The sequence below is a fragment of the Polyergus mexicanus genome, unplaced genomic scaffold (assembly GCF_030449975.1).
Source record: "Polyergus mexicanus isolate NDT 795.1 unplaced genomic scaffold, iyPolMexi1.0 SCAF_9, whole genome shotgun sequence".
NCBI lineage: Eukaryota > Metazoa > Arthropoda > Insecta > Hymenoptera > Formicidae > Polyergus > Polyergus mexicanus.
In genome coordinates, this window is record NW_027223329.1 from 3,643,061 (window position 1) to 3,668,842 (window position 25,782).

The 25,782-nt window shown below is 31.5% G+C and overlaps 2 protein-coding genes across 2 annotated transcripts in view; both read right to left on the reverse strand.

Moving 5' to 3' along the window:
- Positions 1 to 1,715: 1,715 nt before the first annotated feature.
- On the reverse strand, positions 1,716 to 9,164 carry LOC138935995 (lipase 3-like). Its single transcript, XM_070301011.1, has 7 exons — positions 8,949 to 9,164; positions 7,613 to 7,793; positions 7,290 to 7,404; positions 5,073 to 5,316; positions 4,212 to 4,364; positions 3,820 to 4,047; positions 1,716 to 3,135 (listed from the first exon to the last, which is right to left on the reverse strand). The coding sequence occupies exons 1-7, from the start codon at positions 9,111 to 9,113 to the stop codon at positions 2,959 to 2,961; spliced, it is 1,263 nt and encodes a 420-aa protein (XP_070157112.1). The 5' UTR covers positions 9,114 to 9,164; the 3' UTR covers positions 1,716 to 2,958.
- Positions 9,165 to 11,998: 2,834 nt separating this feature from the next.
- Positions 11,999 to 25,782, reverse strand: part of LOC138936446 (uncharacterized) — a 36,900-nt gene continuing 23,116 nt past the window's right edge. The window contains exons 7-12 of the mRNA XM_070301868.1: positions 21,108 to 21,288; positions 20,258 to 20,372; positions 18,271 to 18,511; positions 12,703 to 12,849; positions 12,359 to 12,586; positions 11,999 to 12,193 (exon numbers count right to left, since the gene is read on the reverse strand). Coding sequence (XP_070157969.1) covers positions 11,999 to 12,193; positions 12,359 to 12,586; positions 12,703 to 12,849; positions 18,271 to 18,511; positions 20,258 to 20,372; positions 21,108 to 21,288 — 1,107 coding nt within the window. The remainder of the gene's footprint in view (positions 12,194 to 12,358; positions 12,587 to 12,702; positions 12,850 to 18,270; positions 18,512 to 20,257; positions 20,373 to 21,107; positions 21,289 to 25,782) is intronic.

The window sequence follows — 25,782 nt, forward strand, 5'->3', positions numbered from 1 at the left end:
TAATATCTTAAATAAATCAAAAAATTTAAAAAAAGTAACGATAAAAGTAACTGTTAAATTCGTTACTCGTTACCGAAAAATGTAACGAAGTACTTTTTCCGTTACAAATAAAATTTGTAACGCCATTACCGTTACAGTTACCGAAAAAAGTAACTGTAACGGTAACGGCGTTACAAGTAACGCGATACTTCCCAACCCTGTATATATATATATATATATATATATATATATATATAATGTTCCTCGCATATTCGTTTACACGTTCATTCACGCTGCTCTCTCTCTCTCTCTCTCTCTCTCTCTCTCTCTCTCTCTCTCTCTCTTTCTTTGCTCGTTCTTTTTATTGTATTCTTTCTTTTCCATTATTATATTCTCTTATTTATTCGACTTTTATATTCTTTTTATTCTCGTCTACCAATATAATAATAATTATTAGTTTAATCATTAATTTATTCATCTTTATTTTATAGAATATAAATGAGATATATTGTGTATTATAAATAGAAAAAATAGTTAATTATGTGTATTTTTGTATGCACACGTGTTGTATTTAATTATAGTTAAATAGAAAAAGAAAATAACTTATTTTATTGTATCTCATTTATGCTTTATAAAATAAAAATAAATAAATAAATTTATCATGTTTATCATCGAGAGAGAAAAGATACTGCAATAAAGTAGTGTGTACATGTATATTACTCTCATACGCATGAAAGAAACAAAGATGGTACGATTATGTTTGTCCTTGTCATATAAGATTGCAGCTCCATCTATCGCGACATCACGCAACTAATCTACTGCTCTGTTTTACTCTTGAGCCTCGATTTCGCACACACCCATATGCACGAAAATTTTATTTTGCAAAATCTTTTTTATAAAGCTTCTAAACTCACTTCTCTAAGTTCACTTATACTATTTGATGAAATGCCGAGTGCGGAGTTTACTGATTAGACATGTGTAGATTATAAATTTGTTATATTAAGTAAATGTTGATGCAGAAGCCGATAACAAAACTGTAATTTTCTCATTTTTTTTTCACTTTTCATATGAAATCGTAAACTCCGCACTCCGTTATTATGTATACTTTAATAATGGAAAAGGATTTGTTGATATCTATAATCAACAAAAAGATTTTGCAAAATAACCAATATTCGCGTTATGTCGGTAATCCGGCATCCTCGTAAGGCGAGACCGGCATTTTTCACTATTTTCAGCGCCATACTACCAAAATATTTTATTTTAAATAAAGTATTTTTACGTATATCCGTATGTGCAATGAAATAAATTTCCTAAAATAAATTTTTTTTACTTTTAATTGAATATAATGTAGAAAATATCTGCAATAAATTACTTTTACTTTTTTTCTTATTCTTGGAACAAAAGTATCAAGCATTTAAGCAATCATGCATTTTAATCAAATTATGTTTTTAATTTATAGCTTTTTATTATTAATTTATTTTTACTTATTATTAATTTAATTAATTTTTTAATTTATAAATTCGGTTAGATGCCCTATAGTGCGCACCTATGCACATTAAAGACTTACTATATTACATACAAATTTACACAAGCATAATTAAAACAGAGATAATTAATGTCTTGTAACGGCAGGGCCGTTACTACGGCGAAATATATATATATCTACTATAATATATCCGCCTCGCTTACTCTACCCTACTCTGCCTATCCCGCTTGCACGACCGCCGCGCCCGCTCTCTCGCTCGCTCGCATGCCACACGCACCGTTCCGCTCGCGCTAGGCGCGCTATCTCGCTTGGCATGCGCTCTCGCTCTCGACTCGCCCTATCTCTCTCGCGGTTCCAACACGGAATCGACCCCACTCCCGGACCGACAGCATAGTGGGAGGCCCCAGCCGGGTATATAAGCCCGGCCGGCCGAGACCTCGGCAGTGATGCCAGAAACGGGTCCCGCGGCTTACGGGTCAGCAATGGAAGGGATAACGCACACAAGCGCGAACCGCGTACATGTGCGCTCTGCGCTGCGCAGAAATCGCATCACTGGACCTCGGCTCCTTAACACTCGGTCTCGATGTACTATGTCTATGACTACCACTATCGAAAAGATCGAAAAGTGGATATAGCACGGATATGAACCAAATGACCGACAGTATCAAAAGGTGGATGGTGGATGTGGCACGGACATGAACCATATGGAGATTTGGCCGACAGTATCGAAAAATGAATGTGGATAAATGTTTCCAATTCCTAAAAGTGGATGCACGGCGCTGCTCTACGGCCTAGAAAAAGCGTCCCACGAAAATCACCGGCATTGCCTATTGCCTCTCTCAGGCTTCACTCTGCTATCAGGCGCGCGGTTCACCGATGTGCATCCGGCTAAAGATCGGCGCTGAATGACCAGATTTTACTCAATAATAATTGCTTTATTAAGCATTATAAAAAAAAATAGTTCAGGACTTTTCAACTCAGTTTGATCCAATCTATAATACTTCCACCTTTTGTTTGGTCACTTACTTGTCGGACATCCTGTATATATATTCTGCCCAATTGTAAATGGTTGCCCTGGCTTCATCTGTCATATCGCTGTTAGCAGTCTAGTATATTATAGAAGTCTGTTAACGATACATAAGCGCATAGTGTGTTAAATACAAAATCGGTTTAGATATTATAATTACTTATTCAACATCTTTCCTCCTTTATATTGACATATCGCAATTTATATGTATTTGTCATATTTTTCTTGTGTGCAGCTATTCTTACGATCCATCGCAATAATTTATTATTTGTCGGAACAATTGTTTAAAAATGCGTGTATCATTCTAATTTGCCTCGGTATTAATTACAAATTATAGATAAAATTATTAATTATAGATAAAATATTAAAAGTTCGCGTTTCATTGAAATAACGATTCCAGTTGTCATTAATCGTATTCATGTTTAAAAGTTTAACACATAACATTTATCTGATTGATGACGTAATATTATTCCACCGATGTTAGATTATTCGGTTTTTCATTTCTCATGATTTTGAGAACTTTCTCATATACGAGTTTTGGCGCATCCTTGGCCCATAAAAAATCTATGTGATTGAAATTGGACCATGGCACTTCATACATATCTACTACGTTGGGCAGTAAATGGTACAATCTCCTCACATCCTTGAAAAAATATTTTTGTTAATTATGCGTGATTTCTCTTAAACTATCTTCCCAATTCTATGCATAAAAAATCGATTTATACAGCGTGTCCCAGAATTAGACGGACAAACTCTAAATGGTTATGAAGGACACCAAAAAAGCCAATTTTGTCAATAAACCTGTGTCCGCAAATGAGATGTTTTGGCATTAAAGAATCAAAGACTAACAAAGGCAAAAATCTTTGAAAAAAATTATTTTTTCAAAATTTTATTAATGTGGTTAAATAGAGGTGTTGTTACTATGAAACTTTTGTATAAAACATTTTTTGATGTCTCAAATAATTTTCGAGATATATCGAGAAAAGCAAAAAGCCGCTCTACATATGAGGGATGATTTCAACCCTTAGAATCGTTTTTAGGCCGCAAATGGAAATTTCTGAATTCACCTATTTACTCCTCCCTCTCTTACATATGTGTGAAATTTTATCAAAATCAGAATTTTTGGGTTCGCGAAGTTCCCTTGTTAGTTTTTGATTCTCTAGTGCCAAAACAGCTCATTTGCGGACATAGATTAAATTGTTTTGATGTCTTTTATATTCTTTTTAATCTGAAGTTTGTCGGTCTAATTCTGGGACACCCTGTATACAGCCGAATAGTCTCCACTATGTATTTTCGTTATCTAAATACCTATTTTTCTGTTACTTACCCCTATGCTGATTAACCAATCATTTTTGGAGTAGAGCAACGCGACTGGTATCGTGATATTCGCTAGATTATAGTCTGGAGGTTCCGTCGAATTATAGATCAATTGATTTTTCGCGCGACCGTAATCGTATTGGCGAAACTTGCTCGATTGGATTATCTGAATGTAGTGCGCCAACGTCTTAGCCGAGGTGCCGGCAGGATCGTGACCCAAGATGACAGGTTCCAGAGTCTAAGTAGGCAACAACAAGGACGCTTACGCAAAGTCCGATCTGAACCATAGTTGTTGATGACGATCAAAACTTCAATTGCGACGGAGTTATACTTCGATCAAGCCATTCGTAAAATTTTCATGTAATGAAACTGCTGGTAATTGTAACCGAATATAATACTCACATAATTAAATTGCTCGTAGTCATAACCGAATATCAGAAATAAGATGTGGACGCAAATCTTCTTGCCGAAACCCCGACCGCAGCCGTATTTCATAAAAAATCTCAAAAAATCGCTTCGCAGAAATTCACCATGAAAGAAGAATTGTGTCATTTTCTGTAATTGAAGATCTCTCTTAATCGTGATGGAATTTATTTGTAATTTTTTTTTAAACTTTGGCGGTAATTTTGAGAATAAATAAATTAATCTCTAAGTATTTTTTTAATGAATTAAAATAATTTATGGAAACTTAGATCTTACTGTTAATATTAACTGGTCAAAGCACAGCTCGTTAAAATTATGATTAAAAATTGAATATATTATACAACAAAAACGAACATATAATATAAAGTACTTACAACACAAAAAAATATATTAATTTTTCAATCTTCAAAAACAATTTTTTCGTAAACATTGCAAAAAGTAATCTTTCATTTTTCTTATTTATATTTTATTTATGAGAGATAAATCTTTTTTTTTAATTATGCCACAAGAGATGATTTTTATTCTGTATACACTATTACACTGTATCTACAATATATTGTTTTTTATTATTTTGTTTATTTGTAATTTTAATATGTAAATTAAGAATTATTAATGTCCAGCCGTTCTAGCTAAAGAAATCTATATTTCAGAATCTATCATTTAATAAATATATTTTAAAGAATGGTATATTTTCTGGTTTGTTTATACATATAGTATATGGTAAACATGAGAAATAAAATTTTTTTTTTTGTGTTTAACAAAAAAATATTATTTTAAACAGTTATTTTGCATCAATGAATTATTTTTTAACAGTATATATTCACCTATATTTTACTTTACCTGAAACATCTTCCAAAAAGGAATCAAGTATCGTATCGGACTTTTCATATGGTTTATAAAGGCCGTTGGCGCGAGGCTGATCATTATTTGCACCATTCGAGTGATTTCCGGATGCACCGATGCCATTACATAAAAAGTTGTTGTGCCCATTGAATGACCAATGTACGTATGCAGTGGTTGCGATTTTATATTTGTAATAAATGTAATCATCGCGGGTAAATCGTAGATGCCCAGTTCGTTAAAGCTAATGAAAAATTTAATCAGTATATCGTCATAAAATATGTAAATATGTAAATATGTATATATATTGCCATATATAATATTGTTGCGTCCCTGCGAGTCGTCTGTGGCGGTTATTCCTGCTGTACCCGCTTCCGGGAGAACATTCCCAAACATGTTGCTAAAGGTTGTTGTTAAACAACGGCGGACATCTTGAGAGAGATCGGCCATCTTGGAGTCTCGCGTCGATAGTGATTCCAAGCGGACGGATTGACGGATTACGAGATTGTCTGTTCTGTGCTTTGTATTCTGTGTTCTAAGCTGTTATTAAAGTTCCTCTTGTTCTTTTTAATAAGTGTTCTTTATTTACATCGCGATACGCGAGTGCCGGTTGTGTCGCGCGTATTCAAATAATATCGATTTCGATCCGCGGACGCAACAATATATATAACATAATATATAGGGTGTCTGGTAAAGATTGTGCCAACGCTCGTGAGCGGGTAGAGCATAGTAAACTGAATAGAAAAGTCCTGTAACATTTTTTTTATATAACGCTTAATAAAGGAGTTATTATTAAGTAAAGTCTGGTCAATCTCTGGTCAATCTTTGCTGTTTCTTGATCCTTAACTTAAATGACTTTGTGTATAAATATATGATAAGTCTGATATTGATTAAATAAATATTATATTTAAATTAAATGAATATTATATTTAATTATAACAGAATTACCAAAATTTCTTCACGATGAATTATTTATATAAAAAATCAAAAAATAGCACAAATGCACTATATTGACATAATGGAAAATGAAATATCTCGAAAACAAAGCGTTTCCGAATATTTTGTCAAACAAAAGGATGTGATTTTCGACAAAATATACAGTAATATTTATTCCTATACAATTTATATATAAATACTCTATATTTTTTTGTACCATGTACATATCTCTAAATAAGTGCAACTTAAGATAAGTGCAGCACATAAATATACAGGATGAATGTTTTTAATCTTAACAGACAAATATCTCAAAACCTGTATGTTTTAGAAGGAAACTTTTTAAACAAAAGTTGTTTGGTTTTGAGGGGGAAAGGAGATAGGAATATTAGTTAGATCTTGGATGGCATTGTTAAGGTCATATTAAGGTCACATTGAATTTTTCAAATTGAAACCTCTATATTTTATTGCATATTCTTATAGCCCTTGTCGAGACCTTTTCAAAACTCTATAATAAAGTATGTTTTCATTACGTACTTTTTGAGTTATTTTATATCTTAATCTGACATATTTATAAAAAATAAAATATCTCGTAACATATTTAGTTTCCGATAATCTTACCGTAATACTTTTATGTACAGAATAATGATACAAATCAATTGATATAAAAAGTAATTGTTTTTAAGAAAAAGTATGTAATTATTTACAATGTATTATTTTAACAATTATTTGTTTTTTTTTTTACACTAATTGATTTGTCTCATTATTCTGTACCATACATAAAAGTATTACAGTAAGATTATCGGAAAATAAATATTTTACGAGATATTTTATTTTTTATATCAAAATAGATATCAGATTAAGATATAAAATAACTCAATAAGTACTTAATAGAAACATAATTTATTATAGAATTTTGAAAAGGTCTCGACAAGGGCTATAAGAATATGCAAGAAAAAAAAGAGGTTTCAATTTAAAAAATTCAATGATATGACCTTAACAATGTCATCCAAAATCTAACTAATATTCCTATCTTCTTTCCCCCTCAGAACCAAACAACTTTGATCTGAAAAGTTTCCTTCTAAAACTTACAGGTTTTGAGATATTTGTCTGTTAAGATTAAAAAGACTCACTTTGTATAAGTATGTAAATGTAAGTGAGCATAAATATAAATTCATCAAATCTTTACATTTGATGCCAAATTAAATTAGACAATGATTATCATTATATCATTTTTTCAAAGCATTTTTATTTATTACTATTATTTTTATTTTATGCAAGTACCTAAAGTCCCAAAATGTCGAGTTCGACGGAGATAGAGAAATATGCGCCCTGGAATAGGTATTACCACGGAAATTGCCTAACCAAACATCGTATCCCTGATCCGCTAATAAGTAAGCTAAAAGAATGTAAGAAAACATTCTTTGCAACAGTTATTACATAACTTAATATATATAGTTTTCGATATAATATTATATAATTTCATATAAAATTATGTAATATAATATTAAATTTGAGACTTTTTCTTAAGCGTTTTTACAATACAATAAAAATGAATATTTCTTAATCCAGGAAGATTGATTAAAAGATTGATTATAATTTTGTACCGAGTGCTTTGCCTTTGCCAAGAATAACCCAATCGGCAGAACTGCCTAGAATGCCATGCTGCAGGAATACCGGTACAGAACCGTTGCCACCTGGGATACGATGTAACGTCAAAAGATAGCCGTCCTCCGTCATTACAACGTGAGCTTCTGCGGGATAACCCGCCTTTTTTATGATCTCCGGCTAGAAAAAAATGAGCATAATATTTATTTTTTAAATAATGGGGCATTAAATATAAAATATCAATATTTAAGAAATATAAGAAGTAATTATATAATAAAAACAATAAATAAGTATAATATATTTAAAACAAAATCAAATAATCATTAATAAATTTAATTACATGTTACGTGATTGTAATTTGCAGAAACTACAGATCAAAGTCTTTTACAATTAGCATAATAAAAAGTATGACGCTCTATAAAAATTATTTTAAATGCAAACTTTACAAACAATTTAAATTTTAAAGATTTATTTTTTATACTTATCTCTTAAATCACTGCAATTAAAATAGTTTTAACGGCTATTTTGCTATTATAATATATTGTTGCGTCCCTGCGAGTCGTTTGTGGCGATTATTCCTGAATCTGCTATACCTGTCTCCGGAAGAACATCCCCAAACACGTTGCTAAGGGTTGTTGTTAAATAATGGCGGACATTTTGATAGAGATCGGCCATCTTAAGCTCGTATCAGACTACGCATTGAAAATTGAGAATTAAAGATTAAAGATTGGAATTTGACAAATCAGAACAAAAGGAACTAAAATTTCTTTGTCCTAATTAATTGGTCAAATTTCAATCTTCAATCTTCAATCTCAATCTTCAATGCGTAGTCTGATACGGGCTTTAGGGTCTCGCGTCAATGGTGATTCCGAGCGGACGGTTTGACAAATTACGAGACTATCTGTTCTGTGCTTTGTGTTCTAAGCTGTTATTAAAGTTCCTCTTGTTCTTTTTAATAAAGTATTCTTTATTAACGTCGCGAGTGCGTCGGTTGTGTCGCGCGTGTTCGAGTAATATCGATTTCGATCCGCGGACGCAGCAATATATATTACATATAATTGAATAAAGACAAAAGAAGGAGAAATTAATATTAATTAGAGTACTAATAATAGAATTTTAAATCCCTCCTAAAAAGCGAAAAGAAAAGATATAAATGTTATTATAGTAGCGATAGTTAACGCCTATGTATAATTTTGCGGAATTTAAATTTTAGTTTTTAATAAAAGAGTGACATCTGCGGCGTAAGATTATTGTTGATCATTTTCTGCATTAAAGAAGTTTAACTAATCAAAATAATGATAACTTTGATCCTCGTCTATGAGAAAGCACACTTACTGTGTTCAGAGTGACATCAGGATTGAATTTGTTAGTGTTGTTTGACCTATTCCGGCTGGTCCATGTTATTCTCCTCATAAGTGTGCTTAGTTCGGTGGCCATATCCGTTGGCGCCGCATCAAGACCGCAAAAAAATAGCAAATATACGATTTCGATCAATCTCATTGTATCGATGACAGATTCAATAAACAGTAAAAGAAACAAACGATTCGAGAGTGTTCTACAGCACTTACTGTTGAAATGACTGAATCGTCATTTGAGATTCTTTTTTATCTCAACTGGAAAAAAGAAGCACTATCGCTTTATTAGTCATAAGATGATAGGTCATTAGAAAAGATATACATGTATATAAAAGATAGATTGTGTCGGAATTACAGTGTAAAACCGAAGGCAATATTTGGCAATTTCTGCAAAGTCTAGTAAATAAATGTTAATTTCCAACATAAGATTTTGTAAATGTAATTGTGATGCAATTTATTTTGATGCCTATATCATTTTAACATATTTTGTATAAATTGTATTGTGACTTTTCTATCAATCAATTTAAATCCCGTGAATTCATCCTTAAGAACCCAAGAAATAAATGTGCTGTTTTTTCATTATTTATTAATGCTTATGATTTCGAAGTATTCGCAATTTGTAACAAAAAGTTTTGAAATTTGAAAATAATTATGTATCAAATTTTTTTTGTTTTTGTTTTCATGAAACTTCTTCCATGAAATCGAAAAGATGTATAAACGCATTTAGAAATTATATGGTTCAATATTACAACAATATATCAAAATTTCAATATTAATAATGAAAAGAAATAGACATATTTATAGTTTTATAGTTTTATTTTGAATATAATAAGTTAACAAAAATAATTGAATTTATATTGATAAAAAAAGTTACTGAAATCAGATATATTAAAATTTTATGTATCGGATTTGTAATCAAATACTTATTCAAAGCTTCTAAATTTATCTCATGCCAATATTTTTCTTTTCTTCTGCATGTATCTTCTTTTGAAAAGCTAACATTTTTTTAATCATCTTGCAACATTCTATATATTTTTTCCTTATCGCTAGACTTTGTTCTTAAACAGTTTTGTAATCTGTAGAGGCTAGTTTGAATTTGCGGGGAGAGACATGTAAGCAGCGATTTTACGATGGTAACTCTTTGTATAACTTTTATCTAATTTGATAAAATTAGATAAAAACTTAGGTCTAGCCTGTAGATATCTGTCAATGCATCTCCAGTGCATTTCGTTTTTAGCGATATTTCTGTTGCTATATCTTACCGTCTTTATATACAAATATATAAAATTATAGCAGAAAATTATATAGTATAGTTCAACCGCGCATAAATTCCACTTTTTCTAAAAAACAATGCAAAAATTATTCTCCTAATTATTCTTGCTGTATAAACTAACAGAAGAAACATATGAGAAAAAGAACATATATGAATATATAAAATTATATATATTTTCTAAATAATTATGTATAAACAATTTTCAATTTTAACAGCAAATTTAATTTCGTCTTTGCTATTGTTTTTGCTATCGTAAACATATGTATATGTATATACAAGGTATCCGATAACGAAGTAACCAAACAAAAAGTAGAGATAGATTAGATCAAATTGAGTCGAAAAGTTCTGAATCACTTTTTTTTGTAACTCTTAATAAAAGAATTATTATTGAATAAAGTCTGGCCAATCAGCGTCAACTTTTAGCCGGGCGCATGTCGATAAACCGCGTAGTGTAAAAAAAAAAATGTTTAAAAAAATATATTTTGCAAATAATCACATACTTTTTCTTAAAACCAATTATTTTTTTTATATTAATTGATTTGTCTCATTAGCCTGTATATAAAATTATTACAGTAAAATTATCGAAAACTAAATATTTTACGAGATTTTTTTTTATATCAAAATATGTCAGATTAAGATATAGTGTAAAATAATTTAAAAAATACTTAATGAAAAAATACTTATAATTATAATTATAATACTTATAATTATAGTGTTTTGGAAAGCCCTCGAGATAAGAATATGGGAATAAAAAATAGGAATAAAAATGGGAATTCCTATTTAAAAATTTTAAGTTGACCGTGATCTGACTTTGCCAATGCCATCCATGGTCAAATTAGTACTGTCATTACATGCGTCTTTTTAAGTCTTACAACATTTATTTGAAACATTATTTTCTAAAATACATTGTTTATGAAATATCAACCGTTTTCAGACTTTTAGAATTTGTATGTATAAATACCATATATATACAGGGTGTTCCATTTTAAAGGACCCACTCAAATATCTCAGAAACACTGCGTTAAATCGAAAAATGTTTCAAACAAAAGTTGTGTGGCTTCAAGGGGGCCATAAGATGGTGACAATGATTTGACCTTGGAAAATCATTTTAAGGTCATGTGAAGGTCAATTTTAAAATCTTTAATGGAAATCCCCATTTTTTATTTAGTATTCTTGTAGCTGACATCGAGAGCTTTCCAAAACACTATAATAAGGTAGTTTTTTATTCAGTACTTTTTGAGTTATTTTATATTTTAATCTGACATATTTTGATATAAAAAATAAAATATTTCGTAAAATATTCAGTTTTCGATCATTTTACCGTAATACTTCTATGTACAGAATAATAAGACAAATTAATTAGTGCCAAAAAAAACAAATAATTGTTTAAAAAAATACATTGTAAATAATCTTCTTAAAAACAATTTTTTTTTTATACTAAAAGGCAAACTCGGTTTAGCTATTATAATTGTTTACTATCTCTCTCTCTCTTTCTTCTCGTCTTTATGTTAATATGTTGTAATTTAAATGTATCATTAGCGCAATTTTTATGATTCATCGCAATGGAATTGTCATCAGAACTCGCCAAAACGATTGCTTAAAAATTATTATTCTAATTCGCCTTTGTCCTAATTTTAAATAATACTAAATTTTTATAGGTATTTCTTTTAGATACATTTTATTGTATTTTAATGATTGCATTTACCCTTAATTGTATCCATCTAACTAAAGGTTTAGTGGGTAATTCATCTCTTACTTTAATTGCTTACGTAACATTTCTTCATTGATGTAACATTATTTAAATTCTCGCTTTTCATTATCTTGAGAACTCTCTCGTATACGAGTTTCGGCGCATCCTTGGCCCATATAAAATCCAAGTGATTGAAATTATGCCATGGAATTTTGTATACGTTTACTACATTGGGCAACAGGCGGTAGAGTTTTTTCACATCCTTGAAGAAATATTTTCGTGAATTATCATGCGCGATTTCTCTCAAACTATCTTCCCGTTTTTAAGGGAAGATACGACGCTTGGTTTATATGCAATTAGCGCGAATTAATCTCTATTATGTATTTCCTTTATACAATATATGTACAATAAATATTTCCTTATTTACCATGATGTCATCCAGGGTGTCGCCAGAACTGTAAAATAACGCGATCGGGACTGTTATATTCGTTAGATCGTAGTCCGGAGGTTCCACCGAGTTATAGATTAATAGATTTTTCGTGCTACCATAATCGTATTGACGAAACTTGCCCGACTGGAATCCCTGAGTGTAATGCACTAGCGTATCAAACGAACCGCCGGCCGGCAAATGATTAATGATGACGGGTAACAGAGTCTAACAATAAATAGAGAACAACAAAAAACATATACATAAAGTTCGATCTGAAGCGCGAATCGAAACGTGATGGTCGAAGATTCGATCTTTGCAATTTTTGCGCAATTATTACTCACGTGATTAAACTGCTCGCTGTAACCCCAGATCATAAACATCACGTTGGAGCAGATCTTTCTGCTGATGTTCTGGTTGCACACATATTTCAAAAACAATCTCACGTAATTGCTTAGCAGAAATTTGTGAAAAAAGAATTGCATTATTATCTGAAATCGAAGATCTCTCTTAATTGTAATTCATTTGTAATTCTTTTTTCTTCTTTAAGGTTTAGTGATAATTATAAAAATAAATTAATTAATTTCTAAGTTTTTTTTATCGCAGAAATTGAAATAATTTATAGAAGTTTCGAGAGTTTCATTAATATTAATATTAATTTGTCGAAAAACTTCTCGTTAGAATGAAAAATGAAAATGAAGTGTATACGGCAGAAATAAACAGCATGAAACAGAAAGAAAATATTTACACTTGTCAACAAAATTATCATAGATGGTAACTTCATGTCAAAATTTTCCATAACTTCCAATAAGTATAACTCCACAAATTGTCGTATCAAAAAAAAATTTTCATAATCAAGCTTAAAGTTTGTATTTTAAAAAGTATTTGTCAGATTTTGAATTTATCCTCCCTCTCTGCCGCCGTCTTTCCAAAAGTAAGGATGTGTTACGTCTCCAAAATATCGTATAATTTAATGCACTCAACGGTGTGGAATACATTTTTTTCGCAAATTGCTTGATAATCATTGTAAAATATGGACTTTCTCTTGCAAAAAAAAAATGAGGCTTGTTCGATTTTTTTTTGGTGAAGTTACGATGTATCAAATCGTACATTTTTGTTTAGTTATCACCAGCATTAGCATTACCCGAGGATGCGCAACACGAGGAGGTTACATCACGGATCGGATTTGACGCATAGACTTATATAATAGACTGCGCGTCCCCGTAAGAAGAGTTAAATACTATATTAGCAAAAGAAAACAACAGTGTCCGAGATGCTGTCTCTTTCTAATACGAGAGTTAGTGGGGGATTTGGCGAACGCATCGAGGGGGACGAGGTTCGCCGAATAAATAAAAGCAAGCCATCTTTCCCCTTCTGTCTACATGTGCGAGAGAGAGAGAACATATCGGATCATAAACATAGTATATCTAGAGACCAAGTGTTGAGGAGTGGGGGCCAGGATGCACGTAGAAAAGGACATACTTTTTGTTCCCTTACATTTTTTCATGGATATTGCATCCATGATTTTTTGTCTCGACTTGTCATCATTTAAAGTATCATATATTTCACCGAATTGACGATTTTCACCAATGAAATTCAGACCATTATCTGAATAGATGTTATTGGGACCTCTTCTAGAGATGAATTGCTTGAATGCATTCAAAAAATCTTCGGTAGTAAGATTGCCGACTAACTCTATATGTATTGTACATGTATTGATCGCAAAATGTACAAATATAGCTAAATAATGAATCGCGAATCTTTACGCTGCCCTTCCTATAATACATTGGACCTACGTAATTAACATCGCACTTTTTAAAGGGTCTTTTGAAGGCTAACTCAAACTTCAGGCAAATTTCTCATTAAAGTAGTAGATAATTTTAGAGCATTACGAAAGCAAGTTATGCACTTGTCACATTTCGAACAATGTCATGGCCAGCGTAAGACCAAAAAGTTTGTTGAATTGATAATAGAGTCATCTGTGGCCCGGCGTGTAATAATCGCTTGTGTTCGTACGTTATAACTAAATGAATAAATTTATGACGTCCAGGTATTAAAATAGGATATTTCGCATCGTAAGGTAAATTCGCATGTTTCAATCAACCGTCAACCGTCAACCCTCAATCACTCCATATGTATCTAAAAAGGGATTTAGTTTTAAGATTGAATTCTTTTTATTTACAACACCATTTCGACGGATATCTTCGATTTCTCTTTTGAAACCTCTAACCTATATTATTTTAACAAGAACCAACTTTGCATTTTCTAATTTATCACTAGAACATGATAGGCTTTGTTTAATTAAATTGTCTTTTAAAGGATTGGTATCACGTTTCTGTTTGACAAATAAAATATTTCAACAGCAAATGTGTCAAATATCAAATAATAAAGGGGAACACTAACTTAAAAATATAAAATTCATAAACTTGTCTAAAATATATAAAATATATGAAAATATGCAAAAAATATTTTAATCACAATAATAAATAAATAGAGTAAAAAATAACAAAATATTGCTTAATTTTATTAGAAAATGATCAAAGTTTGTTGCGTTCCTGGCTGCAAATCAGGAGTCAATGTGCCATCGTACAAATTTCCAAAGGATGCAGAGATATATGGCATACAAAAGGATTTACTTGGAAAACAAGAACAATAAAGAAGCATCCAGACTAATCAAGACTAATATTTCTACAATATTGTTAGAAGCGAAATAATAATGAATTTGATTTTATACTTATAATTGTGTTTATTATGATTTTATGACTTATGTAGATATGTATATATACAGGGTGTCCCATGTTAAAAGACCCACTCAAATATCTCAGAAACACTGCGTTAAATCGAAAAATGTTTCATACCTTTTGACCTAACCTTCTGTCCTTGCAATGTCATATACTTGACACTATTCTAAGACGATTTTTCCTTTGCCAAAACTTTTTCCGAGGCTTAGTTTTTAAATTATAAGCCAAAATAGTTAACGAATTACGGGCCGCGTACACAAGACAGGCAGGAGCGGCGCAACTCACCGTCCGATGCTGGTGATTACGTGAAACGTGAGACGCTCGCTGCGATCAACTGTTTGCTACACGCGACGGGTGTAAAAGAGAAAGACAGAGAGAGAGAGAGAGAGAGAGAGAGAGAGAGAGAGAGGGGGGGGGGGAATGTATATGTGTGTCTATACGCGTATACGTTTTCTCTCACACATACACTCCATCGCATGTAGCAAACAGTTGATCGCAGCGAGCGCCTCACGTAATCACCAGCATCGGACGGTGAGTTGCGCCGCCCCTGCCTGCCTCGCGTACGCGGCCCGTAATTCGTTAACTATTTTGGCTTATAATTTAAAAACTAAGCCTCGGAAAAAATTTTGACAAAGGAAAAATCGTCTTAGAATAGTGTCAAGTATATGACATTGCAAGGACAGAAGGTTGTTTTGAATTACCCTGTATATATGGTATATATGGTATATATATATATATATGTATATATATATATATACATATATAAACAAAATATATTTTGTTCCCTTTTATATCTTTAAAAATTAATGTAACTTTTTAACTTAATTTTAATAATAAATTAAATATAAAGATGATGAAAAGACTGCATATTTTTACCGATTGATAATGCGATATTGCTATTTAGTTCTAATTTTTCCAAGGGTAAACTAAAAACACTATACCAAAAAATAACATGGGAGTTTGACGATTCTGACTCGACGACGAGCTCACGCGGCATATACGGAAACGTACGAATCGACAACAGCATCGCTGATAACAGAAAATTGGCAAATCTCCTGTACGCTGCTATCCGCGTGCGATATGATTAAGTGTGCACACTACCGGAAATAAGTTGGCGCTGGAAGTTCATATATTTTAATAATTAACAGCTCAAACAATCGCTCCTTAATTGCTTTGTCAGAATCGACAATTACTCCCCTTTTAAAATTAATAGGTTTTGAAATATTTACAAAAAAACGTAAAATGTATCATTTTTACTCAAAAACATATTTCCAATAGTCAACCCCGTGAAAAAAAATCGTAACCTAATTTTTTTTAATTTGCAAGGAAAAGTCTATATTTTACGATGATTATCATGACATTCGCGAAAAAAATTTATTCCATTCCGTGAAGTGCGTCAAATTATGCATTTTTTTGGAGACGTAACACCTTACTTTTGAAAAGACACTAAACAAACAGCAGCGGTACATAATTGTATACTGAGAGTGCTATAGTCAACCTGTAATCTTGTGGTCATGTCTCGCGGGACTGGGAATCTGGGCATGAATGTCCAGATTGCGAGAAAGAAAACCTCTATAAAATAATTACTCTAATCTCATGGTAAGGCACCGCGCGGAAGGAATGGCGAAAAGGAGATGCATGGCTAATGAGTTAATCAGTCAATAGCAATCGACCTCGACGAACTGGGGACCTGTTGTTGTATTCAGCCTTCTCATGGGGAAAAGGTATCACCTCGTGAGCGACCAATTGTTTTGATTCCACTCGTGGGAACAATATGGATCCAAACAAGCTAATTCAATAAACTGTTCACAAAAATATGTATCAACATTTCACGACCAAGAAGTAATTTATTGAATTTACTTAATATCAACACATCAACATTAACTGAAGAAAACAACTACCAAATACAAGCTTGCAACACAAGTACAAATACAAAATGGCAATTTGATAAACTTCAGTACAAACGAAAATGAAGCGAAAACATTCCACAGAATATAAATAATCAAATCAGACAACCTAACAAACCTTATATCAGATACCAATAAGTAACAGCTTTGCCATTCTATCAGAACATAATGGGGAAATTATTAAAATTACCTCAAATAATAAACAGAAAGTTTTTAAGCCATCAAAATCCGAACCTATCTTCGTCACCGGAGTATTCCAAATCATCAAATTAAACAAAATCCTCAAAAAAATAGTCGACAACGACGAAGCTAAATATACTTTCTCAATAATGAAATCAGGTCACATTATCAAACTAATGCCGGCTGATGTCGACATACAAGACAATAAGAAAATATTTTATTGAAAACAACATAAGCTACTACATACATATATATGTTGAAGTACGAACGTGCCTATCGCGTCATCATGAAAGAAGTTCATAGCTGATAAAAACAAAATAATAACCGAGCTACAGAAACACGGCCACGAGAAATATAACAAACGTATTCTACAGAAGTACCCAAGAATCATTACCATTATTTTACTTACAATTAGATCTAGAACTGAAAGCAAACAATAAGGACATATTTAATTTGAAACGCCTGAGTAACCAAGTTATCAAATTTGAAACTCCATATAAACAGAAGAAAATTACTCGCGGAAATCTCGCGAACCATAAAATTTTGATTTTGATAAAACTTTCCAGATATGTGGAGGGGAGGGGAATCAATAGGTAAACTTAAAAATTTTCAGTTGCGAGCCGAAAACAGTTCTAAAGGGTGAAAGCACCCATCATATGTAGAGCGGCTTTTCGCTTTTCTCGATATATTTCGAAAACAATTTGAAATATCAAAAAATGTTTTATATAAAAGTTTTATGGCAAAAACAGCTCTATTATGACCAAATTCAATAATCTCTACTTGCATCATAGTATTAGCTGAAATCTGTAAATTGTAATCTTTGTTTGGCAAGCTGTAAGATCAATCGCGAGTAATCGAAGAATTATTTATATTCGATCATTCTTTTTAAAATATATCGTGTTTTACAATAATATTTAAAAGATGTTACTTTGTCTCTCTAATAAACAATATTTATATATATAGTATACCATAAAAATGAGACGTAAAATAATTATTTTTGTTTTGTTTTGCCAAAAAGATATTATTTTAAATAATTACGTAAAAATAAATTATTTTATAACAATATTCACGTATCTTATTTTACCTTATAGTCTTTCAAGAAGGTTAAGTATCGTATCGGACTTTTCGTATAATTCATAAAGACCGTTGGTGCAAGGCTGATAACCATCCGCACTATTCGAGCGATTTCCGGGCGTTTTGTTGCCATTACATAAAAACTAGTTGAGCCCATAGAATGGCCAATATACGTATGCAATGGCTGCGATCTCATATTCGTGATAAATGTAATCATCGTGGGTAAATCGTAAATGCCCAGTTCGTTAAAGCTAATGGAGAAATTCAATATATAGTCAATTCAAAATACGTAAATATGTATATCGCTACATACAGTATATAATAAAAATATATACATATATATACATATAATATGTATATATATGTATATATGTAATATATGTATATACTATATAATATACAGGGTGTAACAGAGCGCCCGTATCAGCAGTTTTTTTGAGGAAACAACGCATTTTTGTGAAAAATATTTCATGCAAAAGTTGTAGAGCTCTAAGTGGCGTATTATATAATAATATTAGTATGACCTTGAATAGCACCGTCAAGGTCATATAAAAATCACTTTGAATTTTTTAAATGGAATCTCCTATTTTTCATTACATATTCTTGTAGCTTACCTCAAGAGCTTTCCAAAACGCTATAATAAAGTATTTTTTCATTAAGTACTTTTTGAGTTATTTTATATTTTAATCTGACATATTTTGATATAAAAAATTATATATTTCGTAAAATATTCAGTTTTCAATAATCTTACCGTAATACTTTAATGTACAGAATAATGAGACAAATCAATTAGTGCCAAAAAAACCAAATAATTATTTTAAAAAATACATTGGAAATAATTTTCTTAAAAACAATTATTTTTTTATGCTAATTGATTTGTCTCGTTATTCTGTACATAAAAGTATTACGGTAAGATGATCGAAAACTGAATATTTTACGAAATATTTTATTTTTTATATCAAAATATATTAGATTAAGATATAAAATAACTCAAAAAGTACTTTCTAAAAACATACTTTATTATAGAGTTTTCAAAAGATCTCGACAAAAGCTATAAGAATATGCAATAAAAAATAGAGGTCAATTTAAAAAATTTAATGTGACCTTGATATGATCTTAACAATGCCATCCAAAGTCTAACTAATATTCCTATCTTCTTTCCCCCTTAGAACCAAACAACTTTTGTGTAAAAAGTTTCCTTCTAAAATTTACAGATTTTGAGATATTTGCCTGTTAACATTAAAAAGACTCACTCTGTATAACATGTGTTACATATTATATATATGTGTTCCATATAAACAGAATGCATTGATATTATATTCCTTATTAGAAAATAAGGATCTTTTTTCTTTGGCAAAATTTCCAAAAATTCAACATCGAGATTTTTTTTTATATGTCAATTCAGTGCATTTGCTGTTTCTTGATTCTTTATTTAAATGAGAAACTTTGTGTAAAAATTAATATAATGATAATTCTGATAAATGTTATACTTAATTATAAAAAAATTACCACACACCCACATAATAAAATATTTTATATACTTATAAAACATAGAGAGTATATCTAGATAAATACAATTTAAAATATATAACTTACATATATATCTACAGGGTGTACGACAACAGTTGGGACAAAATTTAAGGAGTGGTTCTACACTATAAAATAAAACAAAAATTAAGAATAACAAAATTACGGTAAAGGCTTCGTTTTTTATAAATGTTATTTAAAAATTCGCATGAAAGTGCCTGAAGTGAGCGATCTCATTTTTAATCTCATTATTCTTTATTTTTGTCTTATTTTACCATGTACAATAGAATCATTTCTTAAATTTTGTCCCACCTATTGCCGAAAATACGCTGTATAAGTAAATAAAATATACGTAAGTAATATATAAATTTATATCAAGTTCTTGCGTTTTACCGCCAAATTAAATCAGGCAATTATCATTATGTTATTTTCTAAACATCATTTTCATTATTTTTGTTTTATGCGAATACCTGAAATCCCAAAATGTCGAGTTCGACGGAGATAGGGAAATATGTGCCCTCGAATAGGTATTACCACGAAAATTGCCCAACCAAACATCGTATCCCTGATCCGCTAACAGGTAAGCTAGAATGCATAGAAAAGAAATCGTTTGCAACACTTATTACACAACTTGTATCTTTTCGTATCATCGTCTATATTTCACAATATAATTATATGCTAATATTTTTAATAATAGATTAAAATTGCGAACTGATGTCAATTCATTCTCATTATTATCCTAAAAGTTAAATAAATTATTCTAAATATATGATATATGTAATTATAAAATACATGTAAAAATAATAATAATAAATGCAGAGATATCATAATATATATGTTACTTTATGTTTAGTTTATTAAGTTCCTTATTTATCGATATATGTGCTATTTCTTTACCGGCGAGATCTTTATAGTTTTTTCTGATTTCATGCGCACAGTGCAGTGCGCGAGTACGATCGCAGCTGAGCACAGACATTGGAGATTAATTTTTAATAAATATATATATATATATATATATATATATATATATATAAACAAATAATGTTGTAACTGTTTTCACATATTTGCGCAAAAATCTAACAATAAATTATGAAATACATGTAAAAATATCAAATAAAATATGTAAAAATACATATTATAATTGATAAATTTTAACAATTTTCAAAAAGTAAGATGCATTAAAAGTCGGATTATAATTAAAAATGCATTAGCAAGTTTTTATCGGCGGTTTCTCCTTACGATTTTCCGATAAATGTAAAATTACTAACATAATCTCAGAATTATCTCTTAAAGATTGATTAAATGATTAAAAAATCGTACCTAGTGCTTTGCCTTTGCCAAGCATAACCCAAAAAGCGGAAGAGCAAAAAAGACCGTGTTGCAGTAGCACAGGTACAGAGTCATTGTCACCTGGGATACGATGTAAAGTCAAAAAATAGCCATCTTCGGTCATGATAACGTGAGTTTCTACGGAATAACCCGCTCTTCTTATCATCTCCGACTGAAAAAAGAATCAGTAAAAAAGAAGATACTTTTAAAGTTCTAATGTTACGATAAATTTGTGCCATAAAATAAATATATTTATTTTCGAAATAATGATGAAGCGATTTTATAATAATAATAATTTAAATGTATAAAACGTTAATATGTGTAAATAATATAAAAAGAAATTATATAATAATAATACAAAAGTAAATATTTACGAAATCAAATATATATATACAGGGTGTACCATAATTCGCGGATCACCCGTCATATGCAGATAGAGCAGGAAACCGAGAAGGAAAGTCGTTAACCAGTTTTTTCTATAACACTTGATAAAAAAGTTATTGAATAAAGTCTGGTTAATCAGCACTAACCTTTAGCCGGACGCACATTGGTGGGTCGCGCGCCTAATAATGTGCGTTGCTGCACACTTCACAGTGCGCTCGACTAAAGATTGGCCAAACTTTACTTAATAATAATTCTTTTATTAAGTGTTATAGAAAAAAATGGTAAAAGACTTTTCTTCTCGATTTCATCTGCTCTATCTGCACATGACAGGTGATCCGCAAATTATGGAATATCCTGTATAGGGAAAAGTAAGGTAAAACCGGATAAGCGGGTCAAACTGGGTATCTCTGTTTCTTTGTGATAAATGCTACTATCTTTGGCTAACTCGTGTTATTAGTTGTAGATTGATGCCATCATTATTTTAAGATGAACCATGCGCACGTGCATGCGATATTTCTTTTTTTGAGAAAAGTTCAAAATTTTTGGGCCAAAAAAGATCGATATCAGGGCAACAATATCAAATCGTTATGGATTTTTTCTGCACAGAGCATCTGCTTTGGTACATGCAGTTTTGCATTCTGTATCAATATTAGCGAGTATATCGCATTAGTTTTGATCGTCACTTTGTACGCTGAAATATACAACTGTCGTGTGTGTTATTTTCTTCGTTACCTACACACTTCATGTAATGAAAAAAAGAAAAACTGTTATCCTGATTTTGTCTCCCTACAAAAAGTAGTTGAAAGCGAAAACTATCACTCAGAAAAAGAAATCATCAAAAAAAAACTTTTTGAAACCACTAAAGTTAAAAAATTAAATAAGATATCTTTATTTGTGATTTTTGTCAATACATCTTTGTATTGTATTTTGATTAAAATAAATCTAGATTTTGTAATTGTTTTACATGTACGGTGTTTTACATGCTTTTAAATGGGTACTCAGTTTTACCCTATCGTAGGACAAAACCGAGTATTTTGACTTCTTCAAAAAATCTTGTTATCCTTGGTAAACAAATTTTTTTTTCAACAATTAGCTTCATTTTCTCATAGTTTAAGATCCACTAAAAACTACTAACGATCGACAAAATATTTTTTTTACTCTCTGATTTTTTGTAGGAAGACAATTCTAAAAAAGTACCCGATTTTTCCCTATTTTCTCCTATACAAGGTATCTGATAATAATCGTCCCATCTATAATGTGCAGGTAGAGCGGATTAAACTGAGTACGGAAAGTCCGTACCATTTTGCAATTTTTGTAATAATTTTTGAGAAATTAATTAATAAATATCGACCAATTCGCGCGAGTATAAGCGCGCAGTAAAAAGAGACAACCCAAAAGTAGACACACGACAAAATTTTTGGAGGAGCGCTCTGCAAATTATGTACGAGCGGTATATAACGATGGATTTTCGCATTTTAGCAACCACATATTAATGTCGCCAATACAGGCCATTCTTTCTCACCGCGTGATAACATTCGCGCGAATTGATCGATCTTTTTAAATTAATTTTTCATTAATTATTACAAAAATCGCAAAACAGTATAGGACTTTCTTACTCAGTTTAATCCGTTCCACCTATATATTATAGATGAAGCAATCATTATCAAACATCCTATATATACATATGCGATTTTTATATGCTAATATTTATTTTACATTTTATACATATTTTATTATATATTCTTAAAACAAAATAAAATTTAATAACGATTAAACGATATTAACAATTCAATATTAAGACGGCTCTAAAGAAGAGATTTACATATTATTGTAGACGTAATTAATGATAATGCATAATTTTGTAAAATTTAGATTTCAGTTTAGTTAGATCTGAATTTTGAACAAAAGAGCAATCGCATATTGCATTAGATTGCTTTCAATAATTTTTTGACAACATAAATGGAAGCTAATTGAAATAATGAAAATTGTAATCCTCATTTCACAAAGGCACACTTACCGTATTGAGAATTGCATCGGGATTGACTCCGGTGTTGTTCGGCCAAATCCAGTTAATCCAAGATATTTTTATCTTTTCGAATGCACTTGGCTCGAACATCACATCTATCAGCGTCGACACAAGATAACCGTAAAACAACACTAAGTATACGATTCCAATCAATTTCATGGCATCAATGAATGATTCAATAATCAATAAAAAAAACGAATGTTATGAGAGTTTTCCAAAATATTAAGATATACAGGGTGATTCAAAAGAATGTCATATACTTGACACTATTCTAAGACGATTTTTCCTTTGCTTTATAAAGCATCTTTTGTGAAGAGTCTAACTCCATAGAAATTGTAAACGATCCACTGTCCTTTGTAGCAAGTATCCTCTTTGATCCGACACTCGCGAATGGATAATGTTCGCCAACATAAGGTAAGTCGAAGAGAGATTATCGTTTATTGATATTTCATAAACAATTTTATTTAGTTGCATAAAAAGTAATGAAGGCCGGAAGAAACACTGACTGCAACGTGTCAAATGGCACTTCATCGCGATAATGTGTCAAATGTATTCTTTTTTTTGACCTATTTTAACCTTTTGACTTCGTGTGTGTGTGCGTGTGTGTGTGTGTGCGCGCGCGCGCGCGCGTGTGTGTGCGCGTGTGTGTATGCATGCGTGCGCGTTTCGTTTAATTTACTGTTTAGTAATATTATTTCTGTTGTTGTTTGTGCATACATTAACAAATGACACGGAATGTTTCAGTATGAACCGACGATTTTTTGAAGACTTGTAATATGGCTATTCAAGTTGTATAGCCATTATAATTGCTAGCAAAATGTTTCGCATGCGATCTAGTACGCAAAATCGTACCGTATGTCGCAGGCTTTATACATATACACGTGCATACACAACATTATAGCGGGGAGCACACACTTTTGCATAAGCGCATAATCATAAGCATGAAGAATTTGATTGATCCATTTCCTTATGCATAAGGAAATGGACCAATCAATTTCTTTATGCTTATGCGTTTATGCAAAAGTGTGTGCTCCCCGTTTATCTCTCAAGGCGTATTTGCATGCTCAAGCGAATAATCGTACATGAGCGCTGCAAACGGGAAAAACAAAATCGCTTTGCGTGTGTGCGTGCGAGCATACGTGAGAGTCTGAAACTTATGATTATTATAATGATGAAGAACGAAAAATGTCACAATTCTGATATACGATCATCATTTCTCGGGATTGACTGCACCAATCTCATTCGAACCGGTCGCAATCGAAAGCTTGTATTCACATTATATAATAAAAGCGCCGTTAGATTTTTTATTACAGCTTTAGTTATTAAAATATCTTATGTTATCGAAAGCTAGACCTAAAATTCCGAATAAGCTACTTGGTAGCGCTGCGGCCTCTGTATATAGGCAAACCGTTGACAAGCTGGAACGAATTTTTTCATATACTTGGCGTCGCGACGCTACCGCGTCGCTTGTGTTGCAGGTATGTGAAAATTAATTCACACACTATTTTCGTTTATAGTAGCTTTAATTTGTATGTATTGAATTTTACAGTGTCGACTGGTTCTTATGCGTGTGAGGTCTCGGCCTCTATTTGGCAAGGTTTCGACCTTGCCCGTAACAAATCTCGGTACCTTTCTATACGGAAGCTCGGCTTCTATATGTTCACACAAGAAGGATTTTTATCGATCTGATTTTTGCGACGCTGCCCGGATCTCGGAAAATTTCCACACACGGGTGGGGAGAGTCTCTTGCCGATTGGCCCTCGGGGCCGGGGCCGCTAACCGAGCCGAATCTGTGATGCTCGCGCGCATTACACGCAGCGCCTCCCCCGTCCGAGCAGCGTGACAGAGGCTGTGAGCGCGCTCTCTGTCTCGATCATCTCATTAGGCGTAATTTTATAGTGGGCCCACTGTTTTACGTCGCAATAGCTTGATATAGTAGAAATAAAAAAAATCAACCATATTATATATACAGATTCAATCGACTATATAAACATCTTGTAATTTTTATATTATATTTTATATCATATTTTTTATATCTTATTAAAGCATATCGTTAGTTTCGTAGTTTATCGAAAGTCTGTGACATTAATTAAGAAAGCAGAATTAAATTTCATTACTTGCAATTTTAAAAGGAGCTGTTAATTAAACTAAATGATGCTAAAATATTTGCAAATTGAATAATGTTACAAGAAAATCTCACGTTATAGATATCCTTATCGGATAAAGGCAAAGGAGATAAAAAGGATATATCAGAAT